Here is a 27,741-nt window from a genome sequence, read left to right as displayed (position 1 = left end):
CCGCCATTTTCTTCATATGGCAAGGGCTCCTGAATTTTTCTGCTTTTTGTATATACTTCTCAGTAAAGTTCATCATACCACCGTCGGTCCTTCCAAAAAACTTCCCGCAAGCTTGGAGGTACCTCTACTCAAGCCGCCACAGTTCTACGCGTTTCTACCATTGAAGCTCATCTCTTTTATATCGTTCTTAACCTTCACGAAGCAATCTCTTTTCGGAGCATGTTTGTGTACAGCGCGAGGAACGACGAAGACGGTAAAAACAGAAGGGACACGCACGACCGTCTTCGTCGTTCCTCGCGCTGTACGCAAACATGCTGCCGTACCAACTAGCCCACTTTCAATACTGTTGCTCTTTTCGGAGGACGATAGATTATCAAATGTAAGTGCACGTTGACAAATATAAGAAAACAATGTTTGATGAAAAAGAAGCAGGAGAAGTCGACCTGGAGAGCCGGCTCACCGGAATGAGGGGAAGAGACAGGGTTGGAGGAAAATAGATGGCGGGTTGCCATGGCACATGGTACATTAAGTAACGGCATACACGTAGCGCTGTCCTATATAGTATACGCGCGCTACGCGCGATGGGTAAGAATTTCCGCATAACACAGTGAAGTTCCTTCTCTCTCTTTCTCTCTCTCTCTCTCGCATAACACATGCACTGCAGACGCATAGGATCTGTTGTTTCAGGGCCGTGGGCAACTGTTTTTTTTTTCTTGTATTGGCGCCAGCATTCCCTACCGTATATAGATTGATATATCTATGAATATCTATATAGCTCTGTTTCCAGGATGCGATTAAAACTGCGATTAAAATTTCAATTATGGAGCATCACGGTGCGATGCTACCACCTGCTTAGGGGGCACGCTGACTCCTGATTAACTTTGGCTATCTGGCAGTCATTTCACGGAAATGCGGTTGCGATCTAACCCGCGACCTCAGAGTGACGCCGCAGAGTTACTTTGCAGAGTGACGCCGTAGAGACTGCACAATCGCGTCAGGTGAGAGGGTGACAAAAGATCTCCGCATATGTAGGAGAAGTTTAAGCCGAATAATGCCGGTAGTGGTATACTATACATTGTCTATTCAGTACACTGTAATCGGTGGTGCGCAGGGAAGAGAAAGTGGTGGCCATGAGATTACATATAAACGCAGTTGCGGGACGCGTTCGCCCTGTCAAGAAATTTGACAGGCGTAGAAGCGGATCGATGGTGGTTGCAGCACGCCTTTGGCTAAGTACTTGAATAACGAAACAAAAAGTGATGGGTTGAATCACCCTGCTATCATACATACAACACCGTATTGTTCGGACCAACGCCTTGGGGGCGCTGTTCGGACGCTGTCCATTCTGAAATGTTGCGACTGATTTAATTATCTTCAAGCGCGCCTTTGTGTTCGGTCGGTGAGGTTACACTCGCGCGCCTGATATCGTCGACGCCGCTGGATTCCGTTGCAGACGGCGACGCACTCTGCTTATCGCGCCCGCGTGAGTCACCTCTTACGGAAATTGTTCGTGGTTTGAGTGTTTCTCATTGGGCCACTCTGCGCACAGCGCTTACGTTGTGTGGAAGTGATTGACCAGCGCCCACGCGACCGAGGAGTCACGGTGCGTCACAACTCGCGCATTCCTGCGCGAGAACGTCACGAGATCCGCGTGGATCTTCCGGCAAGTAAGGTCCTCAATGGGAAGTTTTAGAATAGCGTACGTTGCGTGCGGCCGCTATTTCCGTCACTTAACGGGGGACCGCAAGAGGATAGCGTACGACGCATGCGCAGTAGGGTACGCTAAGTCATAGCTTTGCGTACCCTATATATTCTAAAACTCCCTAATGACGAAGCTGGCGTTGCGCGCATGCTGCATCCGCTGAGGTTTGACCAGTTTGACCATGTCGCTCACACGACTCTTTTTTTTTTTCTTTTTTTTTTCCGAGCGAACCTTGTTATGACTCACAGATTTCGATGGCGATGTCGTATGCGAAAAACCCGGCGCCGGCGAGTGAACAGGGATGGGGGCCCTCGAAGGTGTGCCGATCCCATGCGTATTTGTATGCTGCGTTTTTCAAAGAGTAACGCTCTCTAGATCGTGGGCTTGTCGGCGGTCAGGCGTTTCTGATACATCAATCTGATCTTTTATCAAGGAGCTTTGTCATTTCACGTTGCCACATTTCATTGTTGCCTGGATATGAGCGCATTACCGTCGCTGTTGCCTGTAGCAACTGAAGTCTCGTGCTGCTAAGCACGTGGATGAAGGTCGGATTCCCGGCATGGAGGAAGGAAACATTTAGGAAGGATGATTACGCAATGCGATGGAAAGAAAGAAAGAAAGAAAGAAAGAAAGAAAGAAAGAAAGAAAGAAAGAAAGAAAGAAAGAAAGAAAGAAAGAAAGAAAGAAAGAAAGAAAGAAAGAAAGAAAGAAAGGTGAGGCATGCGCACGCCAAGTGCCCCATTTTTCCTGATAGGAATAAAGTGCTCCTGATCTTTTTTTTTTCCTTCACACCCTTCCTTACTTTGTTTCTCTCTCTCTGTCTCTTTCCTTACTCTACAGTAATCTACAGGAGAGAGAGTCACAAAAACGGCTCGAAAAACACAATATTCCCAGAAATTTTTAATCGCCCGAAGAAAAAGTTTACAGGGCATGCTCAGAACTTTCTAAGAATGAGAAAGTGATAGCGGACCCATCTCGATGTGTAATGAAGCTCTGAGCGGTGGCGTATAGGCGCCGTGCAATGGAGTCTTCGAAATGCGACAGCAGCGTAAGAACCTACAGCCTATGCAGCAGCCAAATTGGGCCCTGCCCCGACTCGCGTGTCTCCCCCTGTGTGTACCGGGGACAGGCCCGTAGAAAGGGGGGGGGGGGGGCTGCACCCCCCCACCCCGAAATTTTGGTGAAGTACGTGTTTTTACCAAAAATAAATGATGAAAATAGGTGTTTTTCTCAAATAGTCAAGGTTTTCAGCAAGTGCCCCCCCCCCCCCCCCGAAAAAAATTTCTGGCTACGGGCCTGACCGGTGTGCAGGCGTCTCACCCTTCGTCACGGCCCTACTGCGTTGCTGCTCACGCGAACGACGGAAAGTGAACCAAGTAGACGAGCAGCTCACGCGCTCACGTGATTTTCTGTTTTTTTTTTTACCATATATTTTGGACCTCACACGGACCTTCCAACTTAAAGGACCCCTGACACCAAAATTGAAACCTCGAGATGTTTGTGTTGTTTGACTTTCCCGTATACGGGGGCCTATCTGACCGATTATTAGTGACGAACGTTGCCTATAAGATATCTCAATTTGGTTTTAAAGTTTAAAGGAGGGAGTGGTTTAACATGTGGATACCCAGGCCGTCTGCGTGACAAGCAGTTCTACCACAGAGCCATGCCATTGCTTGAAACTGCTTCAGAAGAAAACACTGTATGAATGTCATGTAGTGGGACGAGTCTTAACGAAGAGAAGCGTAGTATGTGGATTGCGCAAGGAGGGGGTGGTTTAAAGGCCCACCCATTACAAAGTGCTTAGACATATTTAATCATCAGCAGCAGCAAAAGCACCAACAAAGTGAGCAGCTGCGTGAGCTCGCTTGTTGCCTTACGGACGCGTAGTGGGACTTTCGCCATTTCGCAAAAGGAAGAATTGTGGCGTAGTGGGCACTGCGCAACTGTACTTGCAGTAGGCTTTCTACCAGGGGCGTAGCCAGAAATTTTTGTCGGGGGCGGGGGGGTTCAACCATACTTTATGTATGTTCGTGCGTGCCCCCCTTGGCTACGCCCCTGCTTTCTACGATAGTTTTAAAAGCCCAATGTTACACGCACAGGCTTTCGTTTCTTTGCGGCACGGTTGAGGCATGCACCGAGAACCGAAGCTAGGCTAGCAGTTGAGAAGGCGATGCGCACGGGGCCCGATTACGCTACTCTTGAAGGCGAAGCTCAAGCGTCGTCCAAGCTTTTTCTCTCACGACCAACGCCGCAATCGCAACGTTACACACATATTCGAAGCGTCTGAGGCAGTGATTATGCACGCTGTCCACGTTAATGAACTTTATGTCAACATTACCAGCGGGGCTGTTTAAAGGGGCCCTGCAACACTTTTCCAAGTAGCCATGGAATGGCTTCACTAAAGGAACTTATTGCCTCACGAATCGAACGCCGCAAAAAAAATTTTAGAATCCGTCCTGTGCGAGCGGAGTTACAAAGATTTTGTCGCACGCTGTCATTGCTTTCTCTCTTCTCTCGTCCCGACGAAAGCGCTGTAAGCTAAGCAGGAGGGCGGGTGGCACGGGGGAAGAAGGTACGTCACGCGGGCCTCCTGACCTTGACCGCAATTTCTTTTTTTTTCTTCTTAGAATGCGTGGCGTACTTTCAGTGCGATCGCGCGCGGTCGAGTGGCGACCTCTCTCGTTGGCCGCAGTAACTACCGAGCGCACCATGTTCAAATCAGCCAATGGCGTGGAACTTGCCTGTGACGCCGTAAGCATCATTTTTTTTCGAGAGAGAGAGAAGAGGAAGCGCTTTTTAGCGCGGACTTTGCGAATTTATTGTAAATCGCAGGCCGCGTGCTGCGCTATTCGCGGCGAGATCGACCTACAGGTGGCAGAACCGTCACCCCCGCTAGTGTGGAGACTGGTTTCGTGTGGTGTGTGTAGAAGTGCACGGGGCTTCTGTTTTCACATCGTGATTTTGTGTTCCGTACCCGCAGAAAACTCTTCGTTATCGATGGTGAGGTTTTGTTCGGTGCCACAATGCCGCACATACTGTACAGAGCCAGGGATGAGCTTCCATTTTTATCCCACCGACGCAGAACGTCGCCGACTGTGGCTCGTTATGCTTCGTAACGGCAGGACGCCTTCCAAGTACGCGATGGTGTGCAGCAAGCACTTCGACTACGTGCATTCGCATTCGCAGACGAGAAAGAATGGTGAGTAGATAGCGATAACTTCGCTAAAGTGTGCATTTATATGCTTGTTGCCGCGGTGCACTACGAGCGTGAAGACGGTCGCAGTAAGCGAACGCTCGGGGAAGCTTCCCTGTGCTTTGATTTTCCTACACTTCAGCAGGAAAATTAAGCGAGAATCAATCGAGAAAGAAGAAAATTAATTCATGGAATTTATTCTTTGTCATTCATGTACCGTCTGCGCTGTGAATGCAAAGTTTGTTCGCGCTCGGCTATGAGTCTGTTTAAACGAGAGTCCCCGAGCCCTTTTGTAGTTCGCGCATGTTCCATTGTGTTTACACGGCCGCGAGAACAGTTCTCAGTTATCCGCAGGGCAAGTACGTGCACCGAAACGCGGCAAGTGTGTATGCATGATCTGGTGCATAGTAAAGGGTATCGTTTTATGAGCCCTCACTCGCCAAGTAAGCGATGAAAATGTTCGAGCGAGTTTATCGCCACTGCTGATCTTGATGAATGTATTTTTCTCGCTCGCTCTTTTTTTTTTTTTTTTTGAAGGGTTTTCGCGGAAGAGATTGAGGCCTGACGCACTTCCGACACTGAACCTGCCAAAGCGCAAATTTGACAGGCATAAGCTACCTCGCAAGTACACGGGTGTCTTTGTATACATTTCGCCACAAGTTATAATTGCGCAAGGCAGCTCAGTTTTGCGATTTCCGTGTCATTCCATTTTCTGTTCTGTTTAGGGGACAATTTGAGTACCGAAGTGTCAGACGTGACTTGACAGAAATATTTCTCTGCAGTGGGACCAGGACCGTACACAACTAAAGCTCGTCGCGTAACCTATAAACGACAGTCCCGAAGTTATACACCCAACCACAACGCGCAAGTGCATGAGAGCCTTTTTTTTTAACCGCCAAGCCGCTAAAAGGCTATATTCACATGAGATTTAATACTTCTCATCTTTAGGACAACGCCAAGTGCACTTTGCAATGCGCTTGAACCACAGAGCGGCACCTACACTGATATGACTCTCGTGAACGGACGGTACGACGACCACAGCACTCTCGACAAGTGCACTCACTGATCTTATTACAGTACATATACAGCCGATCAAGGCCAAATGCTTCTTTACATCGTGTTAGGCATACGCACGAGCGGTTAAAGTTGCACCAACGCAACGGAAGAAACCGCCTTTTGAGGCCCTGCATGACGTACGCGCACATGCAAACACAGCGCGGCTAGCAGACGACGCATGGAGCAATCCATACTAGGCGCGCTTCAGCCAGTAGCCGCCAGGCGGCGACTCCGCTCGATCTCGCGGCCAATAATGTTTGGCTCGCATGTTCTCGGGAGCCTCGACCCCCGATCGGCAGCGTTTCCTGACCATGCTGAAAAAGTGTTGCAGGGCCCCTTTAAGCTTTTGTTGCGCCGGATAGTGCGAACAGAACTCATCATCATGAACCGGCACGCGCTGTCTTCGTCTCTTCTGTACTGAAGTAGAATTAGTTCACTATAGTCTCTTCTTCCTCTTCGTCCTCCGTCTTCTGCTTCGCTCCCACAACATGTGCGCCGATTTGTCCGGCGTGGGCTGCAATAACTGTCATGAGCAAGAGAACGAGCACAGAGGGAGAAAGAGATAGAAAGAAAGAGAGAAACAGAGAGAAAGAAATGGAAGAAAGACATAAAAAGATAAAGACAGAGAAAAAACTACACAGAGAGAGAAAGAGATAGAAACATACATAAAGAAGTGATAGAAAGAGCACAGAGCAAGACAGAAAGAGAGCATGCAATAGCCACGCATAATATAGTATAGCAAGGAGGTGGGAAAGGGAAGTGTGTGGAAGGAGGAGGGTAGGGGCGAAGCACAGCATAGTATAGCTAGGGACAACCATGTATAATGTAGTATAAGAAAGGGTGAGAAAGGGATGGGAGGATGAGGAGGAGAGAAAGGAGCAGGGGATGGTCATGTATAGTACAGCAAGGTGTGGGTAAATGAAGTGAGGCCGGCCCTAAAAACTTTGGTGCGTACAAAAAACCCTCGGAGTGCCTCGCGTTGCCTAGCAACCGCCACAGCTGCGCCGCGAGACCGGCACGCGCTCTCTTCGTCCTCTTTTTCATCGCGGTCGTCATCTTCTCCATCTTCGTCTTCGCTATGGCGCCGGATGCAATAACTCTGATGGGTGAGACAACGAGTACAGAGAGAGAGAGAAAGAAAGAGAAATAAAGATAGAGATAGAAATTCTAGGAGAAAGAAGTCCTTCGCGAGGCGAGATTCGAACCCGCGTACCCAAAAATCTAAGGTGAGCGTCTTAACCACTCGGCTATCCAGGCACGCTATAGCAGAGCATAATGTATCCTTGTATAGTATAGTATAGCAAGGGGATAGGAAAAGACAGATATGAGGGAGGGGAGAGGGAGAGAGTAAAGCATAGCGTGGAAAGAAGGAGAAAGAGAGAAACGGAGAAAATGAAAAACAGAAAGAAAAAGGAGAGAAAGAGAAAGCAATAGAAAGAGATAGAAAGAAAAGCGACAAATACAGAGAGATAAAAAGAAACAGAAGATAGAGAAAGCAAGATAGAAAGGCCGAGAAAGAAATAGAGAGACAAAGAAAAAATAAAATAAACAGAGGCAAAAAATGGACCGACAAAAAACCGAGAGAAGGGAGAAGAAGAAAGCAATAGAGGAAGAAAAAAATAGAGAATTTGCAAAACTTAGCAAAACAGCAACAGCCAGGACTACCTAGGTGCCCATCGACTCCGCTATCTCTTTAGCATGGCGACGCTAATTTTATTACAGCAAAGCTGTTATGGTCGAGCTTTGCCGTGTGTCGTAGATAGAAAATTATCATCATCATGAACCGACATGCGCTCTCTTCGTTCTCTTCTGCATCGTCTTCCTCCTCTTCTGCTTCGTTCCCACAACATGTGCGCCGATTTGTACGGCGTCGGATGCAATAACTCTGATGGGCGAGAAATGTACAGACAGAGGAAAAAAAGAAAGAGAAAGAGAGAAATTCTCAGCGAGGCGGGACTCGAACCCACGTCTCCACGATTTGAAGGCGCGCGTCGTAACCACTCGGACATTCAGGCACGGTATTTATCACACTGAGTATTACATTGCACAATAAGAACACAAATAAAGCAAGCAAAAGTACAATCACATAGCGACAATAAGCGCTCAAGCGTTACTAAGTGCACACTCAATGGCTAAAGTAAGCAGAACGGTGAGAGTTCTTCACATCGCGTTATACTGGAAAGGTGGTGAGGCCGAGCACCTCACCAAGAGGGGGTACCAGTCCGGTCTAAAGTCCAGGTCGTCATAAATGTCCTCCAGCTGAATAGTCATGCGAATGAAGTGCATGCTTGAAGAAATGGTGGGTTCTGCGTTACGGTCCTGCATACGTGTCTTCCATAAGCTATGCATACCCATGAGGAAAAACATATTATATGGCACTTCATCAAGCGATGTTGGTATAAGATAACGTATGGTGTGAGAACGGCACGCGCTAGCAGAGCATAGCAAAACTGGAAGTGAGGAGGACAGAGGTGAGGATGAGGAGGATGAAAAGGAGGAGGGGAGAACGAGTTCAGAGAGAGAGAGAGAAAGAAAGAGATAGAAAGGGAAGAAAGATTGAAAAAATATAGAAGGCGTAAGAGAACGACTGATGATTAAATATTTCTGAGCGCTTTGTAATCGGTGGGCCTTTAACGCAATTCATGTGTTTTGACGCCTCGCGCGATTCTACGCTTCTGCCATGCAATATCACACGAGTCAAGGAGACTCCTTCCACTACGTGGCATTCATACAGTGTTTTCTTCCGAAGCAGTTTCAAGAAATAGCGTCGCTCTGTGGTATAGAACACTAGCTTGCCACACAGAAGGAGTGGATTCGATTCTCACTAGAACCGAATTTCCTTATTGTTTATTTTATTTGCATCTTTCTCGATTTTTTGGTCACAGACAAGATGATTTTTCGCTCACAACCAACGACACCGACACCGTAATTTCTGCGAAACGAGCTATTTAACGCTGTGGCGTTAAAATATCACTTAACGTTGCCATTTGAAAGAACGCCTTTCCCGTATCCCATATATGGGTAATTTCTGAAGGGGATTTGACGTCAGGTTTCGAAAACATATCTATATCTGATTTCCACAATGACTAAAATCTGGACGCCGATTTTGAAATAGACTTTTCGTTCTGCGGTGATGTTTCAACTCATAGTAACCGCGTGGAGTGCCTCACTAAAAAAAAATGCTTGAGACCAGTCCCGTCCCTGTAGCTTACCCCAACAAAGCGTCATTAATTGCAGACAGACAGACAAAGAACTTTAATGTGGTCCTGACTTGGAAAGCCCCCTTACGGGGGAGGAGCCGCCGCGGGCAGCTCCCACGTCGGGAAGGGCAGGCCGTGCCTGACCGCCGCGTCGCGGGCCCTCTCAACAGGCGAAAAAATAATGCGAGTACTATTTCGCAAAGTCACAAAAATTTATTCCGCGTGAAGCCGCGGGCCGCGTGTTTGAGACCCCTGATGTATAGTATAGCACAGGTAGTATAGCAAGGGGTAGAAAGAGACAGGTGAGAGGGCAAAAGCCTATAGCCAAGCCAGGACCAGCTAGGTGCCCACCAGCGCTGCTGTGGCCCAGCCTTGCGAGACTTGGTGCAAGCCGCGCCAAATTTTTCGCTTGACCAATATACATGTAGCTTGTTTGCCGCAGCCACCATGACATCGAACCGAGTTTTCTACATACTGTATCGAGACTCAGGCACGTAAAATTCGGTGCCGGTATTGCTCCTCTCGCTCGGCGACTTCAGCCTTTAGGTATGTGGACGTAACTTGCATCGTGCAGCAAGGACGAAGGCCCCACAGTCCACATCGTCTGATCCAAGGGCCTGTGCATGTTAAAATCGCAGCGCACACAGAAGACGAGACATGCAGTGTGTCTTCTGCGCGTGATGCGATTTCGACCTGAATAATCACAAGCTGTCCCAACTTTTAGTCCTATACTGCGGGCGCTTCCGGGTGTGTTGTCTGGTCGCTGCAAGCATTGGCCTGAGCGCAAGGAAGTTTCCACAGTATCACTGCCGAGCTTGTGCCGCCGCTTTGAACAATGTGACCGCCCAAACTGCTGTGGATGATGGAATCTGCAAGATATTCCTGGCAGCTGGTATCACTGATGGGTTCGCATTTATTCCTTATGCATATGGTGATATGCGCCTACATATTCCCATATCTCGGTCCTTGCATTTCCGCTCCTCTCCATCTGTCCTGCATAAGGGTGTAAAAGACAGAATCAAATACGAATAGTCCCAGAAGCGAATCGAATTGAACTTCAAATACATTTTGAATAGTTGTCGATTGAACAAAGATATAGTTCCCATTAATATATTATAACGCTCATACCCTATCGTATTGCTAATATTTACAAGTCTGCTAATGTTAGCAAGATGCCATGCATTGCTCGTTAAAGTATTGTATCAGTATGAGCTGGGAAAAAAACACATTACGACACGCAATACTATTCCCATTTACACCTGTCATCCGTTGTTCTTTCACGTGCCAATCCACGCTCCGCCTTGCTGTGATCGGTTTCCATCCACTCCACACTTTCCCGCCACAAGTAAAAGGCCTTGGCGTCGCCAAAGACCAACTCCCACGCGGTGCTATCGCACAAGTGTATACAATGCAAGCTTCCGCTGCGTGGACAGACGTGAGTTTTACTAATGTACACCGTTACTAAATGACGTAGCACGAGCGGCTACGCTGTCGATGGGACTGTAGCAGCCAGCGGTCCCGCCTCCGGGCCTGCCGAAGGCAACTCCTCGGACACGGCAGACTTCGACTGAGCGGTTCTGGCGGGCCTGGCGAGCAGCGGCGGTGGCGTGCGCCGGTTCATCCGGTACACGGAGCCCGGCGCGCCCGACTTGGTGGCCACTCCGTAGACCTGCCGGCTAATCAGCGCCAGGATGGGCAGGTAGACCTCCTTGAGGCACACCTCGCGGAAGCCTGCCTCGATGATGGCGGCGCTCGTGTCGCGACCCAGGTGGCAGCCGCACGTGAGCAGCTGCCACAGCGGGTCCAGGAACAGCTGCAGCTGGTAGATCCACGAATCCCGCGGACAGGCCACGTGCTCCATGAAGAGCAGCTTGCCGCCCTTACGTGAAGAGAAAAGAAGCGAGGCATAAGTGGAAAACGGAAGAAGATTGTTCGGAGCGGCGGCTCGTTTTATGCTGAACAGATCTCAAAGTGCACAAGCACACATAACGGAACGTCCAGAATTTCGCCATCTTTTATTTCACAGGGTTCGTATTCACGAGGCAAAAGTGCGCTGTTCTTAAATGTTCGGTAATCGTGATAGCGGTGAAACGAAAGGCTGTCGGCCTTCGAAAGGCAATATCTTTAGAAAAGCTTTGTAAATGTTACTCTCCTTACTGATACAAACTTGGGGTACAAGATGAAGTACCTCTAACCATCACCTCAACATGTTCTGCCCTCTCTTTTCGTCGTAATGCCGAATGCATGGTCAGTCTCGGGGAGAGACGAGGTGGTGTATGAGCACATTACGAAGGCAAATAAGTGAATGAATCGGTAACAACCCGTTAGAGAGAGCCAGACTTCTGTCAAGTTGAACTGGAAATCAAGCCCATTTGTTGAAACTGTGTATGTTTCGGGACCGATAGTTATGTAATCTGTGCATTAAGCATGCGCACTCGCGGGCAAACAATGTTTCTTACCGGAGCAAGGACTCTTCGGCACTCGCTGACCAGCTTGCGGACGTCGTTGACGCTGCAGAGCACGTGCGTGGCGATGACCGCGTCCACGTGGTTGTCCGGCACTTGGGCCAGGTCCTCGCCGCTGGTCAGCAGCCACTGCTCCAGTACGATGTGCTCGTACTGGCTCTGGCGCCGAAGGAACGTGGACCGGGCCGTCGAGGTCCGGTCTACTGCCACGTACCTGCAGCAGAAACACACGCGCTGCGCTTTACATTCCAAAGCACGTCTTTACAAAATAACATCCACGAAGACCTCGATAAGCTTGCAGCCATAACTTTGAGCTTAAAGAGCTTTGCTGGTGCGAGGTAAGGCCCTAGCCAGGAGATTTAAGTCCTCATTCTGCCTTGCTCGCGGGCGAACCCTGTATATGTGTTATGCCCAAATAAAGTGTATATATAAATAAAGTGTATATATAAAGTGTATATATTTGGGCATAACACATATACAGGGTTCGCCCGCGAGCAAGGCAGAATGAGGACTTAAATCTCCTGGCTAGGGCCTTACCTCGCACCAGCAAAGCTCTTTAAGCTCAAAGTCATACATGATATATATATATATATATATATATATCATGTATGAAAAAAAAACATATTACGTTTGAATATAGCCATAGACGTGGACAAGGCCCTTCCATTAAGGGGGCCAAGTTTCACCACAGTGCCCCCCCCTCCCTCATGTGGTCGAGTCCGAAAGAAAACGAGCTCCGCAATGGATGAAAAAAATGAAAATGGAGCGATGACGTGCTTCTCACTAAGGCCTGCCATAGGTCCCCGGCTTTCCAGGGCAAAGGTGGGAAGTAAGTAGTTCTAACATCAGAGGTCCTTGGTCGCCATTATCGTAAAAAAAATGTGTAGCCATAACCATGTGCACTAAAGAAATGACGCGAAAGGTCCAACTAAGTAATGGTATGGGGCACAATTAGCGCCTCCGCCCCCGCTTTAGATGTTTTGGGGGAAGCGACCCTCCCCCCCCGCACACCCTCTCCCCTTGCACACGCCTATGAATATAGCTACCGGAACTCTCGAAGTCATTGAACATCATGGGTTAAGAATGACGAAAAAACGCGGGAAATTGTTGAAGTGTACGTCATTCATAGGAGGGGTGAGTTAGCGGGGCATTCTTCAGTTAGATTGATAAATAGTTACATTATATGATCAATATCATTGTCTGACGGTGTTACGCTGCCCGTGCGGCGTCGCAGTGAACCGAATCATTACTCTCGCATTCTCGTCCAATACGTGCTCTTCCAAGCAAAAAGCAGACCGTTGCACGAAGTGGAAGAGCTTTACCCTGTTTACAAAGTTCACGAGTCGGAAAAGATTGGAGAGGGGCGAAGCATGTAGTGTAGGGTGTTTCAACTGCACTAACATGAAACCTGTGGAGGGGCGTAGCATGCAGTGTGCGCCAGTGTTTCCCACAACAAAATCACTGCTAATGGGCAATGAGAGACAGAAGAAAGATTAGACACAGATACCCGCAGTCCGATTTTAGTTAACGTGCTCGCTGCGAATCTTTATTCAACTACGCACAAGAGAAATCTTCCAGTGGCACTACATTGCAGGTCAAGATCCGGTGCCTGCATGTATATACGGGGTGGCGGGTGAATTGTGCAGCGTGAGCAGTCGGTTTTTAGGGGCGAAGCTCCTTAAGGCGGCACCCGTTCGTCCCTCGTAGTAGTGCGTAACCAGTCGTAACGCTAGTACCAGATCTTGACCTCCAAGGTGGTGCCGGTGGGAGATTTCTCCTGTGCGTTGTTGAACAATAAAAAATTCGCAGCGCGCGCGTTAACTAAACGCCGAATTCTTCTGTCTCTCATTCCCCATTAGCAGCCATTGCCATGTTCCAGTAGGAAACGTTAGTAGAAGTAGAAGTGTAAGTGTTAGCTAAAAGCCGACTTCTGTCTCTCATTCCCATTAGCAGCCATTGTTTACCTCCAAGGTAGTGCCTGGTGAGATTTCTCCTGTGCGTGATTAAACAATAAAAATTTTGTTCAAAACGCCGTTGATTGATGAAATAAACCAATGAAAGACGCCAGATGTTTTGTAAAAGCAAAACGAAAGAACGCCAGATGTTTCTAAAGCAAAACGAAAAGACGCCAGCTGCTTAACGAAAGACGCCAGATGTTTTCTAAAGCAATGGTTTTCTAAACAATGAAAATTCACAGCGTACATGTAAAAAAAAAGTGAGCTGCAAGTCGTCATAACTCATCGAACCTTTAGTATAAACGCGCCCGATCTCACGTCGGTGATGATGTACTGGGCAGAATTCACGGAAGATTCACGGTTTAACGATGAACCTCCGCAGCTTCGCCAACTCATCATCATTCACTCCGTGGATCTGCTGTGATTTTTTTTTCGATCAAGAATCTCGCTAGCAGACGCTGCCTACGTCGGCGCTTTCTCTCGCAGGCGAGGGAGCGTTCTCGTTCCTTGCGAGCTGGTAGTTTAGCGTTCATTGCAGAAAGAGCGTTTCCATAGTCAACGTGCGCCGTTCGCTCTCGCTCGCCACACGGCGAGCGCTGAGGCGGTGACGCCCTCTCTTGCGCTCAAGCAAATGGACCGTCACGACAACAGACGACGATGCACGCTGACACGCCGAGACCCTAAGATGCTTCACCCCTAAGATCTGCTGTCAGCCTGCGCCCGTAATCTTTACTGTCCCGTTGTCTATAACGCTCATCCGAAAAGTGAAAGACGTATACTTTACATTGCCCTTGTGGGAATATCTGGGCGCTTCGGGACGACATTCCAGTTGAAGATTCTTAACTTTGAAGAGTTCGGGGCGACAAAAGCGCTTCACTCGCAACTAAACGAGCGAAACTGTTGAAATTTCGCTCCCGAGCGAAGCGCTTGTCATGTTTTACTTCCATGTTCTCGTTAACATTGTTCTCTATCGTAGTTGCGCTTCAGGAAGCTTAAACGTCGACCAGCTATACTCGGTTACAACCTAACAAAAAAAATGTTGGCTCCGCCCACAGAACCGCGGCGCGCCTGTCATTATCCTGTGAGACAGTCGTGCTAGCTGGTTTCCGCTCGAATCGTAATTCTGGGCTGATGTACATACTACACACATTAAGTGTTAAAGGTTCGTCGTTACACTGCCTAAAACGTTACGTTTGTTTGAGCAGTTATTTCAATATCCCCGACGAAATCTGCCAAAACGTCCAAGTTACCTGCACAAAACCAGCGACAAGAACGTGTGTCTGTATGGGAAAGTGAGACACTCAAAACACTCGAGAAGCGCTTGACGTCACGAAAATGAGTAAGCGCTATTGGATGGAGCATTTAGGCAAATTTCTCTGTGGGAGTGGCAGCGGTGGCTAAGGGCGAAGCTGACATTTTTTCTTAGGTTGTAGTCGACTGTGAGGAGCAGTGGGAGGCTGCCTTGCGCAGCTTCAAACCCGACGTCCAGGAGGCCATCCTGGGTTGGGCAGAGAGGGTTGCAGAGGACTGCCGTGCGTAGCAACCTCCCCCTACCTTTTGCCCCTTTCATTTAAAAAGGAAAACTAAACTCTTAATCGCTAACTTGCCGCGGTGAGAGGGCCTGTCGAAGGTACCTCGATAATCACCTGATGTTCCTGAATATGTGGTCGAAGTTTCGTCCCGACCCGACGTTGACTTCGAGCACGCGGATGGCGTCCTCTCGCCGCAGCTCGGGGTCATGCGAGACGAGGTCGTTCAGCTCGTACAGGATCTCCCTCCGGATGCCCTCGAAGGCGTGCCTGATGAGCGGGTTGAGCAGTGGGTAGAAGACCCAATTGGCGAACAACTTGCGGCAGCAGTGGCTGCGCTGTAGAGCCAGCAGCAGCAAGGCGGTAGGCAGCACCATGGCCACTGTCAGGTACGACGCGAGTGTCAGCAGCGAGACGCGAAACATCATTCTGCCCTGCTCCGAAAGGCCAAGGACTAGCCGGTGCCACAGAACGAGCTTCTCTTCTTGGCACCGCCGGCTGTCGCGTTCGCCACGCGGAGCATCATCGCTCGAGACCTTCGTGGCCAACGTTCGAAAAGATGATGGTGATGACCGATGAACTTCAAATGAACAGGGCTGAGGGGGGGGGGGGGGCACTACCCTAATCGACTAAGGGGGCCCCAACTCAACCTCGTATCTTTACTCAGTCGGACCATTCCTGTGATTGTCTAAAGTTCGGAGTTATGGCCATGCAATTTTTTTACAGTGGCAGCCGAGGACCTTTGATGATCCCATTACTTCCCACCTTTACCTCCGTAAAGCCGGGGACCAAAGGCAGGCCGTTGTGAGAAGCACGTCGTGGCTTCATTTTCATTTTCACGCCCATTGAGAAGCTTGTTTTCTCTCGGACTCTTCGAGTGAAGGTGTGGAGGGGAGGCGCAACGGTGAAAGCTTGCCCCCCCCCCCCCCACCACTTCTCGTCATCCTAATGCAGAACCCTGCGTACGCCTATGGTGGTAACGACCCACTCAGGGGGACACGATGACCAAGAATCGAGCCGACGTAGGGTAGTACAGAGGAAGCATCGGCATCGACGACTAAATCTTGGCGGCGAAGTTCGTTCTTGCTCACTTCCCTTTACGTCGTTCTAATTTCAAGCCTTATTTGGTGAGGAACTTGTACAATGGTGGAATGTGGGAAGAAAAGAATATGTTTCTTTTTAAGCTGCAGCTTTCTTTGTGAACACCTGCAGGTATTAATGACCGTGGCTGCTGTTGCAGCTATGAATACAAGTGATTTACGGGTACGCATGTCTGGTTTACACTTCCAGTCAATGTTTTTATATTCTAAGAGCGTGCCTCGTCCCTCGTCATAAGCGATTGAACGACGCGTTCAACCCAGAAGCGGGCACCGAAGAGCTGTGCTGAATAAAGGTACTTTGCCGCAAAGTTCTCGTGCAGCCCGTCGTATTCAAATCGACAGGAAGTCAAATAATTAATTAAAAATTAATTAATTGATTAATTCAAGGGACCGACAACTGATTTTTCTCGACACAGTTTTTTTACGGCGCGACAGGAAGCTCACCCTTCGTAGCGTTTGTAGCTGCAGTGGTTTATCCGAAAATCACGTAGTTATTTTATAAGCAGTATTTTTCGATCTGAAAGGCTCCAAACACGCATGGAGGCGTGCTCCAGCAACGCTGAGAATTGATAGCGGTGCTGCTAACTCTTTTGAAAGCTGTCGTTGTTCTGCTTTCGCAGGAGTTTAACTATGCTTAACCACCCTTATTTGAGCTTTCCAACCATTTCTGAAAATAACAAGCTGTTACAATGAGATGTGTGGCTTTATACACCTTCCCGGTATTTGTACAGCGTTGTGTGCGCCTGCGCCCAAGGTTGCCTGCGCCTGTGTCATGGATGGCTTGTCCCGGCGTCGTTACTCTCTCGATACACGAACCAAGCCAAGTAATCGAAAACGTAACTGTGCATATGCACGGCCGCACCGAGTAGCAGCGCGCGTCATTTCTGAGACGAAGTGTAGGTAGCAAAACTATGCCGCTCCAAAATCTTAGCGACCTGGAAACTGCGTGCACGGTTGCATGAGCACGCTGAAAAGTTGCTCAAGACGCGCTGACGAGCATGAGATCATTACGTCATGCGAAGGCAGCGCCACTTTAATGCATACTAATAACGCAGGCCTATATGTACATTATTATGGAGTAATACCTTTTAATATAAAGAAATGAACAATATTTCAATACTAACAAAAATATTGTCGACCGAGTACAGCAATCAACGGTCACGTGGCCGTCTTCATCGGATCATTCATGTTTTTGCCGCCAGAGGCGCCACAGGTCATTTTTCACGACTTTCAATTAAGAAATAAAAATATGAATCCATCTCTCACGAAAAAAACAAACAGGGTTGGTTTGCGTCAGTGCGACGGACAATCTTTACATCAGTGGAGTCAACTCATTTCATATTCTGGGCAGTTGTCGGTCCCTTTAATGAAGACACGCGACGATCGTTTTCAAAGCAAAGCGAAGCACTTTCTGTCGTTGGCGGAATCTACACTTTGTTATGAAAGGTTTCTGCACTTCGCTTGTCCTTTCTAAATTTTACTCGTCTTAATTATTATGTGGTGTCCGTCACTGCTGTGTCATGTCATGGTTTCGGCGCGCAAAGTGCCAGAATATATATTTTTTAAAATAATTTCACGCTTCACACAAATACACAATTGATAAATTGGACAGCTTGCGACAAAGCCGCAAAATCGCTTGCCATTTGGCGTTTCCTAAACATCGCCGTATTGTCTTTTTTTTTTTTTTTGCAGAACTGAAACTATTTGTAACTCAATCATTCTTGCACAACAGAGTACATAAAGTAACGTTCGCGTGATACCCTTGTCTTTGTTAGTTCAGCCTCGTATGGCAGTTAAACTGAAGAAGACACCATCATTTATTGTCGCTAAAAACCCTGAAAACAAACTGCAAAGAATGTTTACGTTGTGTTGGTTACACGAAGCCAGTATGTTTTCAAGAAATGACAGCCGCAGAATACCTGTTTTATAACTCAAACCAGTTGTGTTTCGATAACTTCTTTTCGTGTTTTGTTTCCTGCGTTTGTGTTGCGCTGAAACCTAAGATTGCTTTCTGTTTCCCCAAGACTGGTTTCTGTTTCGGTGACCTCTCTGCGTTCAAATGAAATTCTCTCTCTCTCTGTTTCGATGCCTTGCAGTGCTGATTTAGTGCGCAAAAGCGCCATTGCCAGCGACACTAACGCAAGCTAGAATCCATTTCGGATCCAGGCCCAGCACTGAGCAGAGACGATTCAAGCCAAGCCGCTGGGTGGGCTTGGTGTCATGCTTGGTGTAAACAATTTGTTGCGCACAAAATAAGTACAGTGTAACATAAGTGGTTCGATAACTGGAGTTCGCCTTGCACGCCGAAGCGGGGCACCTCGTACGTACGTACAAATCGCGGTTCTTGACGCGGTTCAAAATCATTTAAATGATGTCCACCCAAAAACACGGTGCGTTGGACTCGGGAACCAGTGACGGATTCCCGCGAAAAACGGTCGCTCGTACGTCAAGCGACAGACGTCGAAGACGATGACTTTTCCTCCGTTCCCGTCGACGATCGCCGACTTCGGATACTTCTTCAACGATTTTGGCCAGCTGAGGCACTTGAAGACCGGTGAGCCTTACTTGTTTCAGGTACGCCCGGACGACCACGGCTACAACCAGCGGCGCTACGAAGCCCTGGGTGACGTTATCACCGAACACGTTTACCAGCTCCTGGAGCAAGAGACACACCTCACGCGAGTTCCCGTGCCCGTCAACGTGCAGGAGGACGAGCCGAGCTCTTTCATATTCGTGTCGGAAGATGCGTTCACTAATAAGGACCGCCTGTTGATTCTAATACACGGCAGCGGCGTTGTGCGAGCCGGTCAGTGGTCGCGGCGGCTCATAATCAACGACTCGCTCAAGAAAGTACTCAGCTGCCTTACATTAGACGAGCGCAGGGGCTCGGTTACGCCGTCATTGTGCTCAACACTAACGATACTCATCGCATAATCAACGGCGTGCGCGTTCCAGTGCGAGACTGTGAAACTGCCGAGAAACACGGTCGGCACGTCTGGGAGCACATCGTCGAGAAGAGGGCAGCCGCGCGGCACATTGCCGTCGTGGCGCACAGCTACGGAGGTGTCGTCGCCGTCAACGTGGCGACCGAGTTCTTCGCCTCGTTCTCGGCTCGCGTCTTCGCCGTCGCCCTGACAGACTCCGTCCACAGTTTCGCGCGTCAGAAGTCCCACCCTCGCGTCGCGCAGTTCTTCAACCAGGTCGGGAGGAATTGGGTTTCCAGTCCGGAGCACCTCGATCGGCCCCTCAGGGAACGACACGACGGCACCGTCGACGTGAGACGCGTCTCTGCCGGCACCGTCACCCACGAGATGACGTCGTGGTCCAGCTTCGCGTCCGTCTTCGAGTTCCTGGAGACGGCGTACCACAAGAAGTCGGCCGGGAACGGAGAGCAGAACGATTTGTAGTGTGGCGATTTGTCGAGGCAGTGCAGCCTCCATTTCTTGTTCTCCCTTTTTCTTATGTTTAATGACGCGGCAAGCGCCTCTGAAACGTTTACTATAATGTTACTTTACTGCTTGCTAGTATGTCGACAGTACGAGCGTGTATCGTACCACTAAACGTAACGTAGGCACACAAAGCCATATCCATAAGTACCAATAGTAGTTTGGCTTTCTGTTGATTTGCAGCGCTCGTGTAAGTTAATCAAGTGCCTATATTTGCTATATACTTGAGAGGTGTATAGCGAGGTGTACTTGTTGAATGTTCAAGGTGATGTCTCTTGCTCAATGTGTGTTATTATAAGAGAATGGTGCGGAGGACAAGCATTTAAGAAGGAAAAGAAAAAAAATCTGAATATGTGCTGTGTGTCTAGTGCCTGAAATTAATTTAACTGTTTTCTTTAGAACCGTTATGTTCAGCATCGATATCAGTTATAAACTATAGGACTAGAAGGGTATGTGCAAGGGTTCATTTGTAAGAATGGAATAATATAGGTGTACCTACGTAGGCATTGCATTATTACACCCAGCTTTTCTCATGTCAAATCCTGGCTTTAGCTGTGCTGACACACAGCTTCGATTCCTAGTGTGTTTAAATAATTGCCGTATTTCTCTTGTCACATGTTTCCTGCTCTGCACCTTGTTCCTGTATGAAAAAGAGCTGTTTGATTGCTTCATTACTGATCCTATATTGCAAGCTGTACTGATACTAATTTTTATGTAGCTCTTGCAACTGTTGGCTTCCAATATTGCTCTTGATCATGAAACATGTTGCATTCGAAGGGACAGTGGAAGCAATCAGTGCATAAAAGCTAGCATAGTAGATGATGCTATAAGTAGCATTCACATTACCTTCGTAATTAACGTAGTTAGGACACTACGTAACATTTTGACAGAATGGGTTGTTTTTCACAACTTTGAAGACGAAACCAGCCTGCAGGTATGCATGCCTAATGGCATTGCATAGTATACAATGCAGCTTTCCATTACCAGTTGACTGTCTAGAGTTTTTCTCACCTTCGATAGTGGCACGCTCCTGTAGTCGGATACAACTGTAGAAGTCAGCGGCATTTCCTCCTCAAAGGCTGATGAACACTGGTGTTACGCACAGGTGTTATATGCCGATATTTACGTCTTTTGTACCCACCTGCAAAATCCCTCCAGGGGATTGCAGTACCAATAAATAAAAAAAATAAAATAAAACACAAGCCTGCACGCATTTCGGGACTGACTGAATGGGCGCACACTCGGGACTGACTTCACGAGCGGGGCGGCCGGTGGTGCCGCTTTCAGAGAACACCGGCACGTGCATGAGCGGATTATTCTTTTAGTCGCGGAGGTGATCCGCTGCCCCCTTCGGTCGTCTGGGTGGGGCCTCTCCTGACTTCTTAAGTTGTATCCTACTATAATATCCAAATAAAAATGTCTAACAAGAATGATACAAACCATCATTTCACTGGTTGATTCCGGTCTGAGTCTTTTTGCTCCGAAACAGTGGACTTGTTTTCTAGTGGCTTGTACAAGTATGCAGCATTGCACTGCCACTACACTACCGAATTGCTGCTCTGCTCAAGTGTTAGGTGTTTTCTTTTAGCAGATTAAGGCTTTTGAAAGTTGAGCGTTCACTTTGATATCAGTTAGACCTTCAAGAACACCAGAATTAACCGTGGGCGCTTTTTATCTGGAACGATTGCCGAGAGTGGTCGAAAGGGATTGTTTGCCCCAAGTGTCTCTTTAAGTGTGGCATACTGCCTAGTACTTATGTTTTGACCACCCAAGAAGGGTAGCTAAGCTCTAGGTACGCCTCTTTTGCTACCTCACCAGTTGAGTTATCTACTGTGCTTGCCAATGTTGTATAGAATGAGATGACCATGAGACAAACATGCACTTTGTATAGAATGGAAGTTTTGCGCGACATATGACCAAACATTTATTTTGTGATTTAAATTTTTATGTGCGTGGACCTTGAGTGTAATGTTTTTAATATTTTTATCATTGGAATAAACTGAAGGGAAACATTAAAAAATTAGGATGTTTTGCAAAGCTTAGCTAGCATTGGTATTAAGACCTGTTTCGTTTTGTTAAACTCCATTTGCTGGTGCATTATCTTTTACTGCAGATGTAACACCAAACTTTGTGAATTCCTGAAAAACGTTGCACAGCTAAAGTTACAAAGGGAGACATGCCTCTGATTGTGAGTGAACACAACTTTTATTTAGACTGCCAGACGGCCAGCACTAGCTTCTTGCACTGCCATGCTTAGCATTTCGATTACTGCTGGGTGTCTATTTGAAAATTTGTGATATTGAAAAACGCGACCAAACAAAAAAGAAAGAAATGTGCCAATATTCACAGTACCAGTTCTATAACAAGATAATGTATACTGAATTTGGCAAGCTTCTTACAATGTTTGTAGTGTATAACATGGCTCTAGTTGCTAGCCTAATTAAAGATCAAAGAAACCTATTGCTAAGGACTGGCACTATCATTGGTGCATGTTGAGTGGACTGCCAAAGGTAAAATATTGCTTAGAACTACTCTGCAAGAACCACATTATTGTTCATTTTAAGCAACCCACTCATTTTCCTATATTTAGAGCACAGAGCAAGCACCTAATGTGTGATCAATCTCTGCCTTCCTAGCATTTCACCATCCTATTCTCTATTTGTTAACTGGGACAGTATTCTACATATGAATGTTGTTTGTGTCAACACTTGTATATTGTATTGACCACATTCCATGTCCTTTCCTTGACAGTGTGACTGTGGTGCATTAAGCTTGTGAATTTAGTTTGTACCGTGTTCACACTATGCACTGTGTCGATTGACAACATGGATGTGGTTGTTAACATCTCTTACTACTTCATTGCTATTATAAAATATTGTAGTGCAGAGTAGCTCAAACCGGAACTCTTATTACTGAAATATTTTGTCCTTTATTCTCATTGCTATTCTGTTGTACAGATTCTTGGCTGTATTTCATACAGTGCTTCCCTTGAATATCAGTATCTTTTCTCAACAGTTAAGAATTCTTAAGTAATGACCCACACATGTGTTATTACGAAGCGTCTTTTTATTGCAGCATTTGTTTGGTTGTATTGCAGTGCTCCTTTGTAACAACATAACTTGAAGCACAAGTTTATTACTATGGACACATATAGGAACATGGTATTAGTTCTATGCACTTTATGCACACAGTCCGCTGTTGTTTCCGATGAGCTTGCAAGGCCATCCAAGTCCCAACACTCTGTTTTTGTTTACTTGCTTTGGAAAGTAAACACATCTTTGTTACATCTGGTCATTTCCTTCACTTCAGCTTTTTCATTGACAAGTTCTCCCAGCCAAGTTAATACAATTTACGGCAATTTCTTTAAGTGCACTACAATTCAGTACCCGTAGGCACTTGCTTGCGTGGTATTGTTTGTTGGCACTTACAAGAAATAGCCATTTACGAAAGATGTTCCAAGGACAACTCAAATTTTCAAACAACGGTTTACAAATGCTGTTAGCTAGTAACAGTCGTGTACCCACTGTATGTGCCAAACCACAATAAAATTATGAGGCGTGCATAGCGGTTTATGCCAGATTAATTTCGTCCACATTGGTATCTTTAACGAGCACCTAAATCTATGTGCACTGTGTTTTAGCATTTTGCCCCAATAGAATGCAGCTGCAGCACCTGGAAATCAAACCCAGGTCCTCAAGCTAGTAGACAGAAACACAGCTATCATCTTCGTGCACCTCAGTTCTCCACATATTGTAAATATAAAATGAGAAATGAATCAACAGAAAATGACAAAACGTTTATTATTTATAAAACAGTTTCAGATAAGTAAGAATTACCTCTGAGATGAGAACACACAATAGAGTGTCCATAGCTACTCGCATGTAGTTTGTCTTTGGTAGTCGTGATGAATGCATGTTTGTGCATAGAGAGATTGACAAACTACTTCAGAAGACACTTAGACAACACATGCTGAACACTCATAACAAAATGATGCATATTACTTCGCATGCAGTCCACTCATTGTCCATATTGCATTTTCACCTAGTAAACTGTAACTGATATATGCTTTTGCAAATCGAAGCAACACTGCTGTATAGTTGTAACTAAGCTGGACTTAGTATGGCTTTTGTTAAGATACCTTAGTGAAGGTGGTATTGTTTTTGATGAAACTGCAGAGGCAGGAAGCACATTTTAATATTGTGCTGCAGTGTACATTCATCTCTGTAATTGCGAAGAGTGCAGTTTAGTCTTCATATGCAACCAGTTCAGCTCACTGTATCCGTTGTAGTGTACCTCTGGCAGCGCAGCATAATATTACCAGCCTCACATACTCTGAAAAACAGTGACCATAAGAAGCACACCATGCTGTCAGTGCTCTACCTTTGCAGGTCATCCACCACATGACCACTGCTGAAGTAATGAATACTAAACATGACTCATAGTATTTCTAGAGTTTCTTGTTTTTTGCTTGGAGATTTGTGTTCCCATGTTGGGTGGCAACGTATAGAAAAAACGCAGCCATTTGTAAGCTTGAAATACACACCCTCCCACTATACCAGTGACACCAATCATCATTTACTTGTTTCTTCAATGGAAGTGGTCTTGTCAACAAGTAAAGTCTTGTATTACACTCACCTCGCATAGTTTACAATAGGTAATTGATGCGGTACACAATGACAAGCAGGAATCGCATTGCAGACACAGTATTGGCCACACAGTTCAGCAATGCATAGCACGGCAATAGGATTCAGTGTTGCCCTATTTGCCAGCAGAGGCAACATGCTGTAAACAAAATTTCTGTGGCCTGACGTGACAGATGCATGGCACTCTCGCAACAATTGCGGTGCACCACCATGCTGTCTATTTGACAGCCTTGCCGACGAGCGTGGGCCGTACCAGGAAGGGCATCTCCTGTGGGTAGTGGATTGTCTCGAACATCTCCCGGACCGAGAAACTCTACGTACTGTGGCACGTCGCGCGTCAACTGGCATCCATCACTGACCAGTGACCACAATGCTGTACAAGCTGCTGCAGGCGGCGTGACCACGTGCCTTCCTTGTAGCCTATGTGTTCCACGTAGTAAGCAGCACCCTGCATGAGGGAACAAAGACATTATAATTCTTTGCTTTTTGCAACAGTGTTTTTCTATCATCGCCTTGTTTTTGAGCACCATAGTGACTGCTGTGGTGGTTCGGCTTGTCAGTGATATTGCTGTTTAAGAGATAAAAAAAACATATTGCCAAAAAAAGCACGAAGAGAGTCGGATTTCCAACAATGGTGGCCATGTCTTATGGCTAGGGAATGTAAAAAAGGGGAATTTTTTCGAGAAGCTCGTTTCTTTGTCATAACTAAATGAATCCAACAGGGAAGGCATAAGGGCCATTCATTGTCTTCATTATAGTGTAGTAATAACGTCAATTGAAATGAATTAAAGTGCACGAAAAATCACCCTTTCCGTCAGCTGGATCTGAGTCCCACAACATTCGAAGCATCGAACGCGTAATTCGAAAACTGGGGGTTCACATCCCACCAACAGAAAGGGTAAATTTTTCATCCACTTTAATTCATTTCAATTTGTGCTATTATTTTCTGCACTACAATTTAAGACAACGATTAACGGCCCCATGCTTTCCCTGGCCTGATTGTCTGTTGGATCATTTAGTTGTGTGTGAATAAGGAATGTAAAGGCATTTGAGCGGAAATTCGCCAGTTATGGATTCTAGTGGTGAAGGTATATAGAGGTCTTCACTACAATGTAATATCTCTTCGATGTAGGGCTCAATCATTTTGTTTGCAGATACCGTATCCAACTGTTTTGCCAATAACTTATTCGGATGATCTTGCTCCGCCTGCCTCTGTTATTTTAGTGCGCGAGTCCTTTACAGGAAAAGACAGCTTAAGAAACACATTTGCTGTTTTCTTTTTTTCTTTGTACTGTAGATCATAGTCGAGGAGGTCGTTGCGCGTATTGCTTGAACGTATTTCAACGCTTCCTTTTCACGTGCTCGCTGTCTCGTGAAAGCTTTGCTGGCAGTTGAAGCATGCGGTCTTTCCTCCCGCGGTGCTGCGCCGAAGAGCCTGCAACTGAGCATGTGCACTTCCTTGCGTTTCCCTTCTTGAAACCTCGATTCTCGGCAGTTACTATCAAGAATATGTTAACCGATGCTGATAGCGCGCACACCGTTCGAGACCGAAAGCGCCGGGCGCGAGGCTAACGCGAAGACAGGGGCGTAGCCAGAAATGTTTTTCGGGGGGGGGGTTCAAACCATACTTTATGTATGTTCGTGCGTGTGTTTGTATGTGTGCGTGTATATATACGCAAGCAAAACTGAAAAATTTCGGGGGCGCGGTTGAACCCCCACCCCCCCCCAAATAGCAGCCCAAAGACAAGCCCAAATACGCCCTGTACATCTGGAGTGCAGAGTGTGCAGCTCGCACCCTTTAAGGAGTATCTTGTCCTACAACAATTATCATCTGGCTTCAGGGGCGTAGCCGGGGGGGGGGGAGGTGAAAGGTCGAACTTCCCCCGAAATTCCCGATTTCGCATGCGTAATATACGCGCACGCATCACACGCACGCACGAACATACATAAAGTATGGTTGATCCGACCCCCCCCCCCTCCTGGAAAAACGGAAAAAAGTTTCTGGCGATGCTGGTAGGATTGCTTGCCTCTTGAAAACTCGGCGCTCGCCACTTCGCTGTCAATAATGCTAACTCCACCAGGGCGTAGCCAGAAATTTTTTTCCGGGGGGGGGGGGTTCACCCTACTTTATGTATGTTCGTGCATGCGTTTGTATGTGTATTAAAAATTTCGGGGGGGGTTGAACCCCCCAATTCCCCCCCCCCCCCCCCCGACACGCCCCTGTGTATCACGTTGATAGCCGCGCACGCCGTTCGTGACCTGAAGGTAAGGAAAGGCAACAGGAAAGGGATTATCTTTGTATGATCAAAAAGACACCCCAAAGGTGCGACTGCCTCTGGAGTGGGCACACTACAAGAATAGTTTGCTAACTTTGAGACTTGTCAGCTAAGCTTGATTGGTTACATTCAAACAATAATCGGTATCTAACTTGCTCGGAGCAGCTCCCCTTTAACGCTGCGCGCCCGCAAAAAATGAAGCCATGACGTGCTTCTCACAGTGACCTCCTTTCGTCCGTGCTTTCCTGCAATAAAGATGGGAAGTCAATAGTTCTTGGAATGCATCATCAGGGACCTTCGGCCGCCAATATCGTCAAAAACCTGCGTGGCCATAACCCAGCTCTTTAAACAGGCTCGACTTAGTGAACGTACGGGACAGACTTTCGCCCCGCGACTTAAATATTAGCAGCCCCCCCCCCCCCCTGACTCATGCGCACGCCTATGCGCCCCTTCCATGTCGCGAACGGCCATGGGACGTTATCACAATGGTATAAAGCAGGGTTCTCAAAGTACTACAGTCAGCGGCCCCAGTCAAGCAATTTATGCCCACAAGGCCGGGGCGGCAGTGAAAAAAGTGGGGCGGGGGGGGGGGGGGGTTGACAAGGATCCACACCCCCCCCCGTGCGCACGCCTGTATGGTGACCACATGGCATGCCTCACGAAAACATTATAGTTGCAGATTTGTACTTCATGCGGGCGTGTATACATCAGATTGCAATATAAAACTTGTGAATGTATATGTATATACCGTATATAAAAGGATCCGAAGGAAAACGAGCGAAAACGTTTAGTGACTGACAATAAATTGCGATGCAAAACGTTCACGATTTTTACTGCCTGTTCCTCTTGGTCTGTCGAAGATTCTAGTCACAGACTTTGAAGCTAGTTAAAGGGACACTAAAGAGCAAAACGATTTTTCTCATATTAGAAAGTACTCTTTCACGATACCAAAACACGCTTGCTACGAGAAGAGCGTTTAGTAAGACGCTTAGTAAGCGATAAACGCGCAAAAACAAAATGTAGGTGGCGCGCCACCTGAAGTTTCCGCCCCATTCGCCGTGACGTCACACGTTTTTCACGGCGCTACTAGAGACTACGTAGTTCCTAATCATAAAAAATGAAGTGCCATGTCCTCTGAGGGGGCCTAGACTTAAACATACAGTGTTTGTTTTAATT

The 27,741-nt window shown here is 47.2% G+C and overlaps 3 protein-coding genes across 3 annotated transcripts in view; 1 reads left to right on the top strand and 2 right to left on the bottom strand.

The window, feature by feature from the left end:
• LOC125757145 (uncharacterized) overlaps positions 1–27,741 on the bottom strand; it is a 116,950-nt gene that overhangs the window by 78,122 nt on the left and 11,087 nt on the right. The window lies entirely within an intron of this gene.
• Positions 10,635–15,528, bottom strand: LOC119381178 (putative methyltransferase-like protein 7A). Its single transcript, XM_037649133.2, has 3 exons — positions 15,218–15,528; positions 11,611–11,830; positions 10,635–11,030 (listed from the first exon to the last, which is right to left on the bottom strand). Exons 1-3 carry the CDS (start codon positions 15,526–15,528, stop codon positions 10,635–10,637), a joined length of 927 nt encoding a protein of 308 aa, XP_037505061.1.
• Positions 18,452–19,652, top strand: LOC119382961 (cotranscriptional regulator FAM172A homolog). The gene is given in 4 exon segments (XM_037650894.2): positions 18,452–18,628; positions 18,630–18,683; positions 18,685–19,048; positions 19,051–19,652. Coding segments are annotated over 4 exon segments (1,035 nt in total). The 5' UTR covers positions 18,452–18,568; the 3' UTR covers positions 19,608–19,652.

This window comes from Rhipicephalus sanguineus, chromosome 2 (assembly GCF_013339695.2).
Source record: "Rhipicephalus sanguineus isolate Rsan-2018 chromosome 2, BIME_Rsan_1.4, whole genome shotgun sequence".
Taxonomy (NCBI): domain Eukaryota; kingdom Metazoa; phylum Arthropoda; class Arachnida; order Ixodida; family Ixodidae; genus Rhipicephalus; species Rhipicephalus sanguineus.
This window is presented reverse-complemented; position numbering and strand designations above follow the sequence as displayed.